The following is a 14,125-nucleotide window of genomic DNA, read 5'->3' on the forward strand; positions in this document are numbered from 1 at the left end:
ATATGAAGCTTTTTCTAGGTTTGATTGATGATGTGGGGCTTCTTAATGCATTCTGGGATTTTGTGAGGATCAACTAAGGAATTGTAAAAGGCAGGTTTTATTATTTGCCAGCTGAAGAGAACCCAGGAGACACACCTTCACAGTGACCTGTATGAACATTGGCTGTTAGTTAAATGCAAATGGCTTGCCTAATACAGCAGTTCTCAAAGCATCACTGGAAAGCAGGTAGAAATGCAGATTCTCAGCCCCACCTAGACCTACTAAGTGGAAATTCTGTGAGTAAGGCCCAGCAGTCTGGTTTTTTAAGAAAACCCTTTTGATGGGTGTTGAATCAGTAACTGTTGACATCTTGATGAGTTCGAAGGATCTGTGGTGGTGACACTGATGTGGGGTGGGTTCAGATCTGTAGGAATGAGCCTCGGTGGCTGTGGGGAGAGCACAGGGATGGTGGAAACCTTGCTTGCAAAAATCTGCTACCCCTACTGTTAACATTTTACTCATTTGTTCTATCATAATGTGTTTTCTGAAGACTCTGAACCAAACAACACGTTTCTTTAAATGATGAAAAAGAAGATCCTGCTCTGGTGTTGTTTTTCCCTGATCTGTGATGAGTCTCCTGAGAGCCCAGGGGCCTTCCCTGAGGTGCATTCAAGGTGTGAGATCACAGAAGCGGGTGAAGTTCATAGCAAACTGTCAGACATCAGTATATAGAAGGCAGCCCTTAGTCCTTTCTGTGAGGACTTAGCTTGCTAGAAAGGCTGGGGTGATGTCAAGAAAGAAAAAGCATTTTTAAAAAATATTGCCTGCCTGCCCCCAGGGGTGATTTCAGGAGGAAAAGAATTTTATCTGGTTTCCTCATTTATTTTTGAGGTGCAGATTCAGAAGGGAGGATGTTTCCATTTAAAAGATATTTGCGGGGGGAGGGGGTTTGCCTGGGTGGATCAGTTGGTTAAGCATCTGCCTTCAGCTTAGTTCTTGGTCCCAGGGTCCTGGGGTCGAGCCCTGTGTCGGGTCCCTGCTCAGGAGGGGTGTTAGCTTCTTCCTCTCCCTCTGCCTCTGCTCATGTGCTCTCCGGCTTACTCTTTCTCTCAAGTAAATAAATAAAATCTTAAAAAAAAGAAAAAAGAAATTTTTAAAAAAGAAAAATTGGGCTTTTTGTTTGTTTATTTTTTTATTATTTTTTTTAAAGATTTTATTTATTTATTTGACAGACAGAGATCACAAGCAGGCAGAGAGGCAGGCAGAGAGAGAGGAGGAAGCAGGCTCCCCGCTGAGCAGAGAGCCCGATGCAAGGCTCTATCCCAGGACCCTGAGATCATGACCTGAGCCGAAGGTAGAGGCTTTAACCACCCAGGAGCCCTGTTTTTTTATTACATGTGGAATCGTAAAGATTCCTTAAGGACAAAAAACTAGTGTGTTATCAGGAAGCTAGGTTTTATAACACCGGAGCCACTAGGTAAATCTTTAGTCAGCCCTACATGATAAGCGGATGTAAGAGAATGGATAATTGGTATTAGGGAAGCCATCCTAAAGCAGAGAAAATCTGGGCAGAGTTGAAATTAAACAGACCCACCCCTCAGTGAATTAGAAGGAGCACACGTCTGTCAGGTTGAAGACCTGCAAGAAGTTGGAGATACACATATGATCAGAAACATTAAGATAAGGAACGTACCACTCCTTGCCTTCGCATGGTGGTGCCGTCGTGTCATTCCGTGGTCTCAGCAATAGCCTTGGCATAGGGAAGGCATGCTTACTGCTTCCCCTTTGCAGATGAAAAGGCTGAGGTTTGGTGAGATTAAACAGTGGGTGGTAGCGGCAGCTGCCTGGACTGAACAGGAATTTGTGCATTCCTTCCGCACCTCTTTACTGAGGACCTGCTGTGTGCCAGGCCCTGTTTTATACAGAAGCTGGCAAAGTAGACAAAACTCTATGCCTTCCTGGAGCTGACCTTCTGGTCATGGAAGGCAGACAATAAAAGGGATAAATCAGTAAATTATGTGCCATGTTAGATGTGTTTTCTTCAAAAGTCCTGAGGGGCACAATGAAACAGGGAAGGGGAGCTGGTTTGAATTAGAAACAGGGTGGCTAGATGGGTTTTGAAGAGAGGGGGAGCATGACCTGGCTACAGTTAACAAGGACACTCTGGCTGCTCTGTTGAGGAGGGACTGAATTCCATTACGGTCAGGCCCAGAATGAGTCTGTGCGCGGGCTTGCAGGTCACCTTTGCAATGACTGTGGGCAGATGTGAGGCTCGGAGATGTTGGCAAATGTGCTTAAGATCATAGAGCTGGTAAGTGCCAACTGCTCTGTCCATGCGTGTGTGGATTCATGACCATACAGTCGGACCAGCTGCATTTCTGTTAGGAGGAGGAGGCCAAAATGTGTAAAGGGAGTTTGTTCTTGACTCTTGTCTTTGGGGCAGCAGTGACTTAAGATTTGGATAAAGGATTAACAAAGTGCACAAAGCAGAACAAATTTGAAAATCTTGCTGTGGATAGAGAGGCCTGAAAAGTTTCTTGCAAGCTAAGGAATTATCAGTGTAGCAGAGTTAAAATGCATACAGTGATACTGAAATTTCTTTTATCCAGTTTGAGTCTTTCCTGTTGAGAGGCTGTGTGTGTGGTGGTGGAGAGCACAGATTCCGGAGTGAATGGTGTGAATTCAGAGCCCAGCTCTGCTATCTAACAGCTGTGTGACTGTAGGCAAATTATCTAACTTCTCTTTGCCTTCATTTTCTAATCCATAAAATGGGAATAATGTATGAAACTAACCACATTTTTAGCACATGGTTCAGCAGTCATACTCCGTGGTGTTCCCGTAAGAGCTAAAAGACCTATGCACACGACACCCGCACGTGAGTATGCATGGCAGCTTCATTCACAACTGCAAAGCCTTGGAAGCAAGTTTGATGTCTTTCAGCAAGTGGCTGGTAACTAAACTGTGATTCCTCTAGATAATAGACTATTATCCAGCACTAAGAAGAAATTGACTGCCAGGCCATGAAGATGCGTAGAAACCTTAAATGCATATCACTAAGTGAAAGGTGCTAATCTGAAAAGGTGACATGCCATGATGCCGCTAATTTGACATTCTGGAAAAGGCCAATCTGTGGAGACAGTGAACAGATCGGGAGTTGTTGGCTTGGGACAGAGAAGGGGGTGACTGAGCAGCAGAAATTCTCTGTGTGATCCTGTGATGGCAGGTGCATGTCCTTATACATTTATCCACATCCCATAGAGTTCCAGCACCAAGAGTGCTCCCTAAGGTGAACTGCGGACTGTGGGTGATGACAAATGTGTCTGTGTGGGCTCATCCGCTGTGTCCAGTGTGCTGGCGGGTGCGGGGGTTGATGGTGAGGGGGTCTGTGCGTGTTGGGGTGGGACAAAGGGTACAGAGGAATCCTCTGTACTTTCCACTTAGTTTTGCTATGAACCTAAAATTGCTCTAAAAATACACTGTCTGTTTTCTTTTTTTAATTGGAATAATAGTAGTACTCCCCACACGGCAGTGTGGTGAGGATTGAGTAAGGCAGAGAAGGGACTTGGAACACTGCCTGGCATGGAGTAAGCTTATGTGTTTTAGTTAGTATTAATGTATTATTTGTGGACATAAAAGTATATAGCTTTCGTAAGTTCACTCACATACTTGGAGATCTCTATTTTTGCCCACACAAACTTAAATTTTTCAACCTCAAATTCTTCTACCACGATTGCCATGGAGAAAGCAATCCCGTTGGACTGTATCTTTAATGTGGGCAGAGGGCCTCTTGCAGCGGGAGGAGGTGGAGGGCAGGTTGACTCCTTCCCAGATGTCCCACTCAGACATCTTGAGCCTGATGGCCGCGGAGCGCAAGTGATCTGCACACCGCGGAAGGAGGCTGCTGCGCCCCTCCCTGCAGGCACGTCTAGCACGGTCCCCACCCGCTACGCCCAAAAGTACACGTGCAGGCTTTTTGTCTGGAAGGGGGAAGGGAAGGCAGTGTCCTCAGAACTCTTCAGGTCACTGCAGAGCCTGTCTCTCGTGTGAAATGTCTTTTTTATGAAGGAGAACATTCTTTTTGTCAGACTCTTACTTCGTGATGACTCTACAGTATGAGTGATCGTCCATTCCTGTTCTGAGTTTTAAGTATTGGGTACTAATTAGTGAGCCTGTGATTAATCCTAAATGTTGAGTCATTTTGAGGAACATCTTGGGATGAAAGCAAATTGTAGGATAGAGCGAGCAAAATATCTGTCATTAGCAGCAGGAAATGAAATTAAAGATGATCGTGCAGTGAAATGACAGGATTACTGTTCAAACCCCGTTTCTCCTGACTCTGCAACCAGGCACATGAAATGAATTCAGTTATGAATGAAGTTGATGTTTCGTAAATCTTCTTGAGAAAGTCAACCATTACTAACTACCAGCAGGACTGTTTTCTAGGTAGTCAAGGGACTACTTTACAGTCTTACAAAATACTCTGATGCTGGTTTGCAAATTAAAATAGCAGTAATATATTGGATACGTGTATGCCAGACATTGTGCTAGAAATACACACGCAATTGTTCTTTATCCTCACAAGAAGCTGAGAAGGATACGATAATCCTCATTTTACAGAAAAGAAAATTGAAGCTCAAAATGGTTCATACAGCTGGCAATGAACAGAGTCAAGGTTTAAACGCAGAACTTCTGACTGTACGATACGGCTCTAGCCTAGCGGAACCACGTGTACTCGGTCCGTTACCCACAGCTGGGCGACAGATCCCTGCTTTCACGCAGAGTCAATGCGCAGAGAACACTCGCAGACTTCCTGTGGATGCCAGTTATGCAGAGGTGGCCAAGGGGGTTTCTGCTTCCAACCACAGGGAAATCACAGAGACCAGGGTTACACTTTTGCCTTAAACAACTAGAAAACCAGATAAAATATATAAAAATGGGGTTTTGCACAGTGGAAAGCAGGCAACTTAGGACAGTGATCCCTGAGAGGAGAGAAAAGACATGGTGAGCCCCAGACTGCACTGTCTGCCTCCCTGGAAGCAGTTTGCACTGCCGCGTGGGAGGACACCTAGAAGGAGCCTCAGATGCGCCGAGAGCCAGGGTGAGATGAAGGGCACCGGGGAGAAGAGGGTGGCACCGGAGGGCCGTGGACACACGCAGAGGGCCTGCAGTCTCCGCCGGCCTTGGAGTTTGACTGAGGGCTGGTCTGTCACACTACCCAAGGCCGGGGACAGACGCACGGGAGAGTGGACAGTCCCATTCTCAGGGCTCTCAGAGGGGTGGGAGTGGCTCATGTTCCCACCAGCCAGAGAAGAAAGGCCTCGTGGTCCGCAGAGAGGCAGGTAGAAGCCTCGGAAAGATGTCACGTTAGTGATGGGACTAAATCAGCTTACAGGGAAGGCTGCTGTCGAGCTGCCGTGCCACACTGGCCACAGAGTTAGTCTGAGGAGACAAGGCAGAGAGTCAGTGGTCGAGGTCTGCTGGCTGAGGAGTGGGGGTTTCCCGGAGGAAGCTGAAACGGGCCGCGGGACAGGAGTGGGGACTGGCGCTTGGTCAAAGCGGAGGGCTGTTTACTGTGTCGGGCAGCGGAGCTGGGGGGCTGCGACACTGTTTAGATCAAAGCCGGTGGTGACACCTGCAAGGAGTAGGAAGAGGAGCCGCACTGATGCTTTCGAGTTGTTGTTTTAACTCGGAGACTTTGAAAGGTCTGCAAGTCCCGCTTCCCAAACCGATGTTTATGAGATGTCACAGATCTTTGAAAATGAATAGTTTAACTCTAAGCATATATTAACTCTCAGGTAATTAGACCATTAAAGAAAACTCCATTTTTCCACTGTTTTCTTAGTGTAGAAGAATTACTGTTTCATAAAAAGCATGTATTCGTGTTATTTTATTAAATTAAAATTTAATATTTAAACAATACAAATGTAAATGCTTTACAAATAAACATAGCTTTTACTATTTTTAAGATGACTTTTATAGTAGTATAGTCACATTTGGATACATATGATTTTTTTTTTAAGATTTTATTTATTTATTTGACAGAGAGAGATCACAAGCAGGCAGAGAGTCAGGCAGAGAGTCAGGCAGAGGGAGAAAGAGAGGGAAGCGGGCTCCCCGCTGAGCAGAGAGCCTGATGTGGGGCTCGATCTCAGTACCCTGAGATCATGACCTGAGCCGAAGGCAGAGGTTTAACCCACTGAGCCACCAAGGCTCCTCTACATATGATATTCTTTGAAGATGGGCCATCTTTAATTTTGTAGATGAACTATTATGTTTTAGCAATACTGTCAGCCTGCAACAAAGGGATGGCATTTATCTATTATCTATTATTAAATTGGGATTTACATGTTACTTTGGAGAAACTCTCCTTTTTAAAAAAAAAATATTTTTTTTTATTTTATTTTATTTTTAAAAAGATTTTATTTATTTATTTGACACAGAGAGAGAGAGATCACAAGTAGGCAGAGAGGCAGGCAGAGAGAGGGGGGGAAGCAGGGTCCCCACTGAGCAGACAGCTGATGGGGGGTCGATCCCAGAACCCCGAGATCATGACCTGAGCCCAAAGGCAAAGGCTTAACCCACTGAGCCACCTAGGCGCCCCTCTTTTTTTTTTTTTTTTTTAAGATTTTATTTATTTGTCAAAGCGAGAACAAGCAGGGGGAGTGGCAGGCAGAAGCAGGCTCCCCACTGAGCAATGAGCCCAATGTGGGACTCGATCCCAGGACCCTGACTATGATCATGACCTGAGCTAAAGGCAGACACTTAACTGACTGAGCCACCAGGTGCCCTAGTAAGTTTTAAATTTTAATTCCAATAGTTAACACACAGTGTTATATTAGTTTCAAGTGTACAATACAGTGATTCAACCCTTCCATGCATCACCCAGTGCTCATCATGACAAGGGCAGTCCTTACTCCCCATCACCTGTTTCCCCATCCCTCCCCCATGTCCCCTCGGTACCACCAGCGTGATGTCTGTAGTTAAGAGACTGTTTCTTGGTTTGTCTCTCTCTTTTTCTTTGCTCTTTGTTTCTTAATTTTGGCACAAGATCACATTCTTTTTAATGGCTGGATAGTACTCCACTGTGTGTGTGTGTGTGTGTTCATAAATGAACATCCCGTAGGCAAACTCTCAGAAGCTACTCTTTTTTTTTCCCCAACAGACTACCATGCCTGCAGGAATCGTACCTGGACATGAAGAACCGTATTCCACTTTAGTGAGTAGCAGTGCATATGCTGCAAACATGAAAGGTGAGAGTGCTTTGACACACTTGTTGCCTTTTTGTGCAAAGCGCCATCTAATACAGTGGTGTGAGTAGACATGACAGAAGGCTCGAGGCCTTATACTGGGAACCCAAGTGCAGCTGCTGTTTATGGCTTTTGTTTATTTCTGCCTCCCTGTTTTGACCTGTTGGAATTCCTTTTCAAAATCTGGAATAACGGGTCTCTTGAGAAGGAATGTTGCAAACAGTGTCTCCTGCATCGTCCTCTCAGACTGAAATGATCTGTTCCTGTCATCCAGCACCTCCTTGTGAGTCACGCTTTCCTTTCTTTCCTCTCTCCTTCCTCGCAAATGTCACTAGACGCCCGTGCAGAGGCGTGGAACCCTGTGCCTCTCGGTCTGTTTTCTCTCCTCTGCCCCATCCCGGGGTTTTGGTCTTTTCATGGTAGCCCCGGGAAGGAGGGTGCTGACTGAGGCTCTTGCTGCCACACGTGCCCTCACTCCTTCGCGCTGCCACAGGTGCTAAACTGGGGGCACACCCTGACTTCCTGCCACGTTGGCCCCGCTGGTCCTGCTGCTACCACCAGCAGTGAGCCAGATGTTGAGTCATTTTTCTTGGCAGTGCCCTTTGCATGATTTTCCTGCTGCCTCCTCTAGGTTTTCGCTGTTCACTTCAGTGTTCCTGTGCAGGGAACTTTGACGGACTGACCCCCGAAGTGGCATTAGATGATGTGAGGATCTGAAGATAGTAACTGGCGCTGGGTGGCTTGTGTTCTTGTAAAAATCCAGCCACGCCACCAGGGGGAGCTGTCGTTTTACCAGGAAAAGGAGTGTCTCTTGAGACCTTGCCCAAATGCCAGGTCCTCGCAGGTCCTCCTTCATCTGTCCCTGCTGTGCCTGACTCTGGGGGCACCAGGGCGACTGTTGACTGCCTTTTGTGGACAGCGTCTGTGTGCTAGACTTACCGTGTGTCAGCTTCCGTGGTTTGAGAAGGAAGCGCTGTCTAAAACCAGTGCAGGAACAGTGCCGACTTGCTGCTTCCTTTGTAGAGTGATGTGTTTTCTCCTAAGGGACTCTCCAGCTAGCGAGCCTAACAGTCAGACAGACCTTTCCGACTCTCCCTTCTTCTGTTGAAATGTCCCCTCTTAGCCGGGGTTTCCCACCAGGGATTCTCTTGGCTTCTGAAGCAGGGAAGTCTTCAGTGTACAGGAGAGCGCCGGGTGCGGCAGACAGCATCTCTGCATCCCCCGTGGCATCCAGTTGGGCCCCCGACTGCAGTGACCGCCAGCGAGCCTGACACGCTTCCAGATGCCCAGGGAGGGCTGTACCGCCTGGGTGCGGTCCTCTCACTGAGCCCTTTTACCTTTCCTAAAACCGTCTTTGTCATTGAAATTTTTCCCATTGTATTCATGTAGCAAATTTTTAATTAGGAAAAATCTGAAAAAATAAGAAACTTTACATCTAACTCTTTTTTTTAAAGATTTTATTTGTTTATTTGACAGACAGAAATCACAAGTAGGCAGACAAGCAGGCGGGGGCGAGGGGAGGAGCGAGCTCCCCGCCGAGCAGAGAGCCCAATGCAGAGCTGGATCCCAGGAGCCCAGGAGCATGACCTGAGCTGAAGGCAGAGGCTTAACCCACTGAGCCACCCAGGCACCCCTGCATCTAACTTTTTTAGTTAGTTAGTAGTCAGTTATACTCTATTGGGTTAACACTGGGATGGGAAGTATTTTGTTATTATTGGCTAATGAATCTTGGAGAAATTAGGGGATATGTAAGTAAAGTTTTTAAATTATTTGTAAAGGAAAGTGGAAAACTCAGCAGGAACTATCTTTGGAATGAGACAAACCTAGATTTAAATCTTGGTTCTACTTTTCGAAAAAAAAATTGTGGGGAGGCAGAATTTCAAACATTCATGAAACTATATAGAATACTATATGTGGAGGTCCTGATCTTTTTGGAGGTACCACCCCCACACGTGGGTGCCATCCCCCATGGAGGTGCCACCCTGCCACCGAGGTCCCCTTCCCTCCCATGTGCCGTCTCCCAGCTTTAACATTTCTGCTCACTCACTTCCTCCCCTCTTTTCCCGACTTCCTATTACTTCATTTCATTCCTTAACCATATCACCATTACCATAATTTTAAAAATTTAACACTTGCTCAGCATTATCAGTATCTAAACATTACGCAAATTTCTCTCTCATAGATGTGTATATTTTTGTTCACTTCAGACCCCAATAGAAGTCAGTATTTTAGAATTGGTTGGTATGTATCTTACATCTCTCTTGCATGAGGGTTTCTCATTCTTTCCTTTAATTTATTTGTTAAAGAAACCAGGGTTTTTTTGCCCTATGGAGTTTGCCGCAATCTGTATTTTGTTGATTATATTCACACGTTGTTTCCTATAAACTGAACCGGCAGAGGGACATAGAGTCTAATCAAGTTTTCTTTACTTACAACCATATTTGATGAAAGGTCTATATTCTTCCATCAGAATGCCCGTGGTGTCTGGTTGTCTCTCTTGTGACGTTAGTTCTTTTGAAATAATTTCAAAATCACAGAGAAGCATAAAAAAATTTCCCATATACTGTTTACCCAGAGACCCTCATTCAAGTTTTATAAACTGTCCCAATAATATCCTTTAATAGCAAGAGGACACGTGTCATGTGTTTTCAGTTCCTTGCAGTGATCGGATGCTGCTGGTTCTCTCTGGACCTTCAGGAAAATTCCAGGCCAGTTCTGTTGCGGTATGTTGCTCACTTGGCGTTTGTCGGCTCTTACACTGTAGTAACATTAAGATCATACATTTTTGGCAGAAGCATCCCAGAAGTGATCTCGCTGCATCCCATCGGGAGACCCAAACGGTCCCTGGAGGCGTTAAGTTTGATCACTCAGAACAGTGGCGTCTGCTGAGATTTATGCGTTATGAATCGTGCTTTTTCGCTCACAGCTCCTATTTTGTGGCAAGGTCTTGGAGAGTGTCACCACCCCGCTTTGTCCAGCTCTTGCTCGGCGCTTTGAGGCTCCTCCTGAATTAACCATCCTGATGGTAGATAATGAAGTGGGGCGTTCCTGATTCTGGCATTGCTTCTGTGTGTCTCAGCCGGCACTTTCCTGTAGGGAGGAACTTTGTCCTCCCCTTTCTGGGTCCGGTTGTTTCTCCATTGCAGTGTGGATTTGTGTCCTGGTCAGGGAAATGGATCAGTTACTGTCGTTTGTTTTCACGTTCAGCTGTACCACACTTGGCCCGGAAGAGCCCCTCCCGGCAGAGCCGTCTCTGCGTGCCTGCTTCCTGGCCCAGCTCCCTGTCCTTTCCCTGTCCTAGCCCTGAAGTCACCTCTATCTGCAAGGAGCTCTGGTCCTTTCAGTGGGGAAACCCACAATCTGCTCACTGCTGCAAGGACGTTGTAGTTGCCGTGCTCCCTGGGGGACAGAGCCAGGAAGTGTGTGTTGGTGAGTGTGCACAGATGTCTGCCTGCTTTTACATGTGTATTTGTTTGCATGTGGTGGAAACTCTGAGTTCGTTCTGGTACTTCCCATTCTCTTCCGACACTATACCATCATCCTAGCCTTTCCCATTAGTAAGTTTATAACTCCCTTCTTCAGGAATGAGAAACCTCATTGTCATTAGCCCCAGCTTCCTTCTTTCCTCAGGCCTCCTTCTCTTGAGCAGTCTCCCAGCCCCGGATGGCCTGCCATGGCTTGCCTCAGCTCGCCCGCACAGTCTGCAGCCCGCCAGGCTGCGTGCCATACTCTGCGGCGGTTGACCCTTGGGCACATGGGGGTGGGGAGCACTGACTGCAGCGGGGATGCAAAGCCACAGATAGCTTCTGGCGGCCCAAGAACTTACCTACTAACAGCTGCCTGCGGACTGGGAGCCTTACTGATAACCACTGATTAACACACATTTTGTGTATCACATACTGTATTTTTACAATAAAGTGGAGAAAAAATATTAAGGAAATCACAGGGAAGAGAAAATACATTTACGACACTGCACTGTATTTACCCATAGACGTGCATATAGGTGGACATGTGCAGTTCACACCCGAATCGCACAAGGGTCGCCTGTAGTTACCTTCCTTGTGTTGGGGCTGCCCTCTGGTACATGGCCCTCACTTAGGCCTGCCTCAGAGCTGTTTTTGTTTTGACTATGTATACACTTTTAATTAAAATTTTGAGATAATGGTACAGTCACATGCAATTGTCAGTCATAGTAAAGACCCTTCACTCAGTTCCCACGACTAGTAACATCTTGCAGATCTCTAGTGCCATATCACAGCTGGGATGTCGATGTTATTTCAGTGAAGATACAGGACAGCACTTTGGGGGGCCCAGTCAGTTATGTGTCTGATTCTTGGTTTCAGCTCGGGTCATGGGATCGAACCCCATGTCGGGCTCTGTGCTGGGCATGGAACCTGCTTGCAATACTTTCTCCCTCTCCCTCTGCCCCTGCTCACTCATCACTCAGACATTCTCCCTCCCTGTCTTTAAAAAAAAAAAAAAAAAAGATATGCAACAGCACTGTTGATACAAGGAGGCCTCCTGTTACCCTTTTATTGCCGGACCCATTTCTGCCTGTGAGTCGGGCCCCTAACAAGTACTGTGACAGCAAAAGTACAATCAACACAAGAAAGAAAGAGATAAATCAGACTTCATCAAAATCTAAAATTTTTCTGCATCAAGAGATGCCATCAGCAGAAAGGAAAGTCATTCTGCAGAATGGGAGAGACTGTTTGCAAGTCACATACCCATCTAATTAGGGGCTAATTTCCAGAATATAAAGACAATCCTAGAACGCAGTGAGCAAACACAACCTGATCCAGAAATGACCGGAGTAGATGCTTCTCTGAAAGGACCCAGAGAGGTCCAATATGGACGTGAGAAGCTTATTTTAACCATTGTAGACATGCAGACCAAAACCACGATAAGATTCCACTGCCTACCCGTTTGGATGGCTGTTACCAAACAATCAGACCAGAAAGAACAATGTTGGGAAGTAGGTGGAGAAACCAGAGTCCTAGTATGTTGCTTGGCATAAATGATGCAGCCACTGTGGAAAACAATATGGCAGTTTCTCAAAAAATTTAATAAAGAATTACTCCAGGGATGCCTGGGTGGCTCAGTCGGTTAAGTGTCTGCCTTTAGTTCCAGTCATCCCAGGATCCTGGGATCAAGCCCCGCGTTGGGCTCCTTGCTGCGCAGGAAGCCTGTTTCTCCCTCTGCCTGCCTCTTCCCCTGGTTCTGCTCTCTCTCCCCACCCTTGCTGACAAATAAATAAAATCTAGAAAGAAAGGAAGGAAGAAAGAAAGAGAAAGAAAACAAAAAAAATAATTACTCCATGACCCAGCGGTTCTACTTCTGGGTATATACCGCAGGACAGAAAGTGGGGACACATGCCAGTGTCTGTGCACCCACATTCATAGCAGCATTCGCAATAGCCGAAAGTGGGAACCAGTGCACAGAGGTGGGCACATACGTGCAGTGGTTAGGATTCAGCTCAAAGAAGCCGGACGCCTGCTTCAGCGTGGAGGGACCTTGAGGACACTACGCCGAGTGAGATTAGCCAGACACAAAAGGATAAATACTACATGAGCCCACGTCTGTAAAGGACCCAAACGGTCAGATTCATAGGGACAGAAAGTGAAGGAGTGGGTGCCAGGTACTGGGTCGGGGAGAGATGGAGAGTTAGTATTTAATGGGGCCAGAGTTTGGGTTTAGGAAGATGAAAAAGTTCTGGAGATGGACGGTGGGGATGTACTCATAATGCCAGTTAAAGTACTGTACACTTAAACTTGGCTAAAATGGCCTATTTTAAGTCATATATATTTTACCACAATTAACAAAAGGGAAAAGGAAGGCGTTTTCTCATCTTTTTCTTTTCCCTTTCTTTCCTGAACAAGTCAGTCCCAGGCCATGGGCAGGGCCACAGGAAGTAGGCGCGCACACCAGTGGGTGAGCGAGGCTATAGTGCTGGAGGCCGGCAGAGTGAGCGGGACAGCCGTCATGAGGCCGCATGGGACAGCGGGTGTGCAAGGCTGGCCCCACTCAGGTGTTAGAGCCCTCAGGGTATCAGAACACAGGCAGGGCATCCACACAGGTCTTGGCAACAGCAGCCTGGCTGGGCTGTTAGAGCCCACATTGGGAGGGAATCCATATGGAGGAGGGGGCAACAGCAGTGTGGGGACATCAGTCACATAGAGGGGCCCAGGTAAACGTGACTGTAGCAGGGTTCTCACCATTACAAAAAGATGGGGGACCCGTGTTTGTTGGGTTGGAATTGGTAGTGTAGGGTGAACTCTTGGTTTTCTGTTTGTATGTATATGCGTGCGTGTAGAAATAAACATGGACGTGAACATGTGGAATGTGCATGTGCGTGTCTATGGCGCACATGGCCTTTAGCTGTGTCTGCTGAGGAGGGCTCCTGGCAGCAGCGTGCTCAGAGCCACGAGCACACCTGGTTCCCAGACTTCCTTCCCCGGGGCCATTCGGCCACGAACACCTGGGCTTCTTGGGTCTCATCATGCGGAAACAGATACATTCTGCAAAATAACGGGCCTGCACCCTTCAGGAGTCCAGGGAATACCGAAGAACTTGCTCTGGAGTGAATGAGTGAGACACGGGGCACCCAGTACAACATGTGGCTCTGACGGTGTGGCACGATTCACCATGAGGAGCTCTGAGACCATCAGGGAAGCTCGAGCGAGGGCTGAGGAACAGAAGAGACTGGTCACTATCAGCCATCGTCTTCTGATTTGGGGGAGTCTAGAGGATGTCTTTATGGGAAATAAATGTTAAATTATTTGAAGTTAACAGGGCAGTGTGTCTGCATCTTATTCTCAGATGGTTCAAGAAAAAATATCTTTTTCTGTAAGTTTGAGATAGCTTCAAAAGAGAGGGTAAATTCTTTTCCAAAAATTTTT

General features: G+C 46.6%; 1 protein-coding gene across 2 annotated transcripts in view; it reads left to right on the forward strand.

The window, feature by feature from the left end:
- Positions 1–14,125, forward strand: part of PTPDC1 (protein tyrosine phosphatase domain containing 1) — a 60,841-nt gene that overhangs the window by 16,403 nt on the left and 30,313 nt on the right. For both annotated transcript variants that reach the window (XM_059412055.1, XM_059412054.1), the window contains exon 2: positions 7,142–7,229. In XM_059412055.1, the coding sequence (XP_059268038.1) occupies positions 7,148–7,229 (82 nt within the window). In that variant the 5' untranslated portion in view covers positions 7,142–7,147. The remainder of the gene's footprint in view (positions 1–7,141; positions 7,230–14,125) is intronic.

Source organism: Mustela nigripes, chromosome 9 (genome assembly GCF_022355385.1).
Source record: "Mustela nigripes isolate SB6536 chromosome 9, MUSNIG.SB6536, whole genome shotgun sequence".
Lineage (NCBI taxonomy): Eukaryota > Metazoa > Chordata > Mammalia > Carnivora > Mustelidae > Mustela > Mustela nigripes.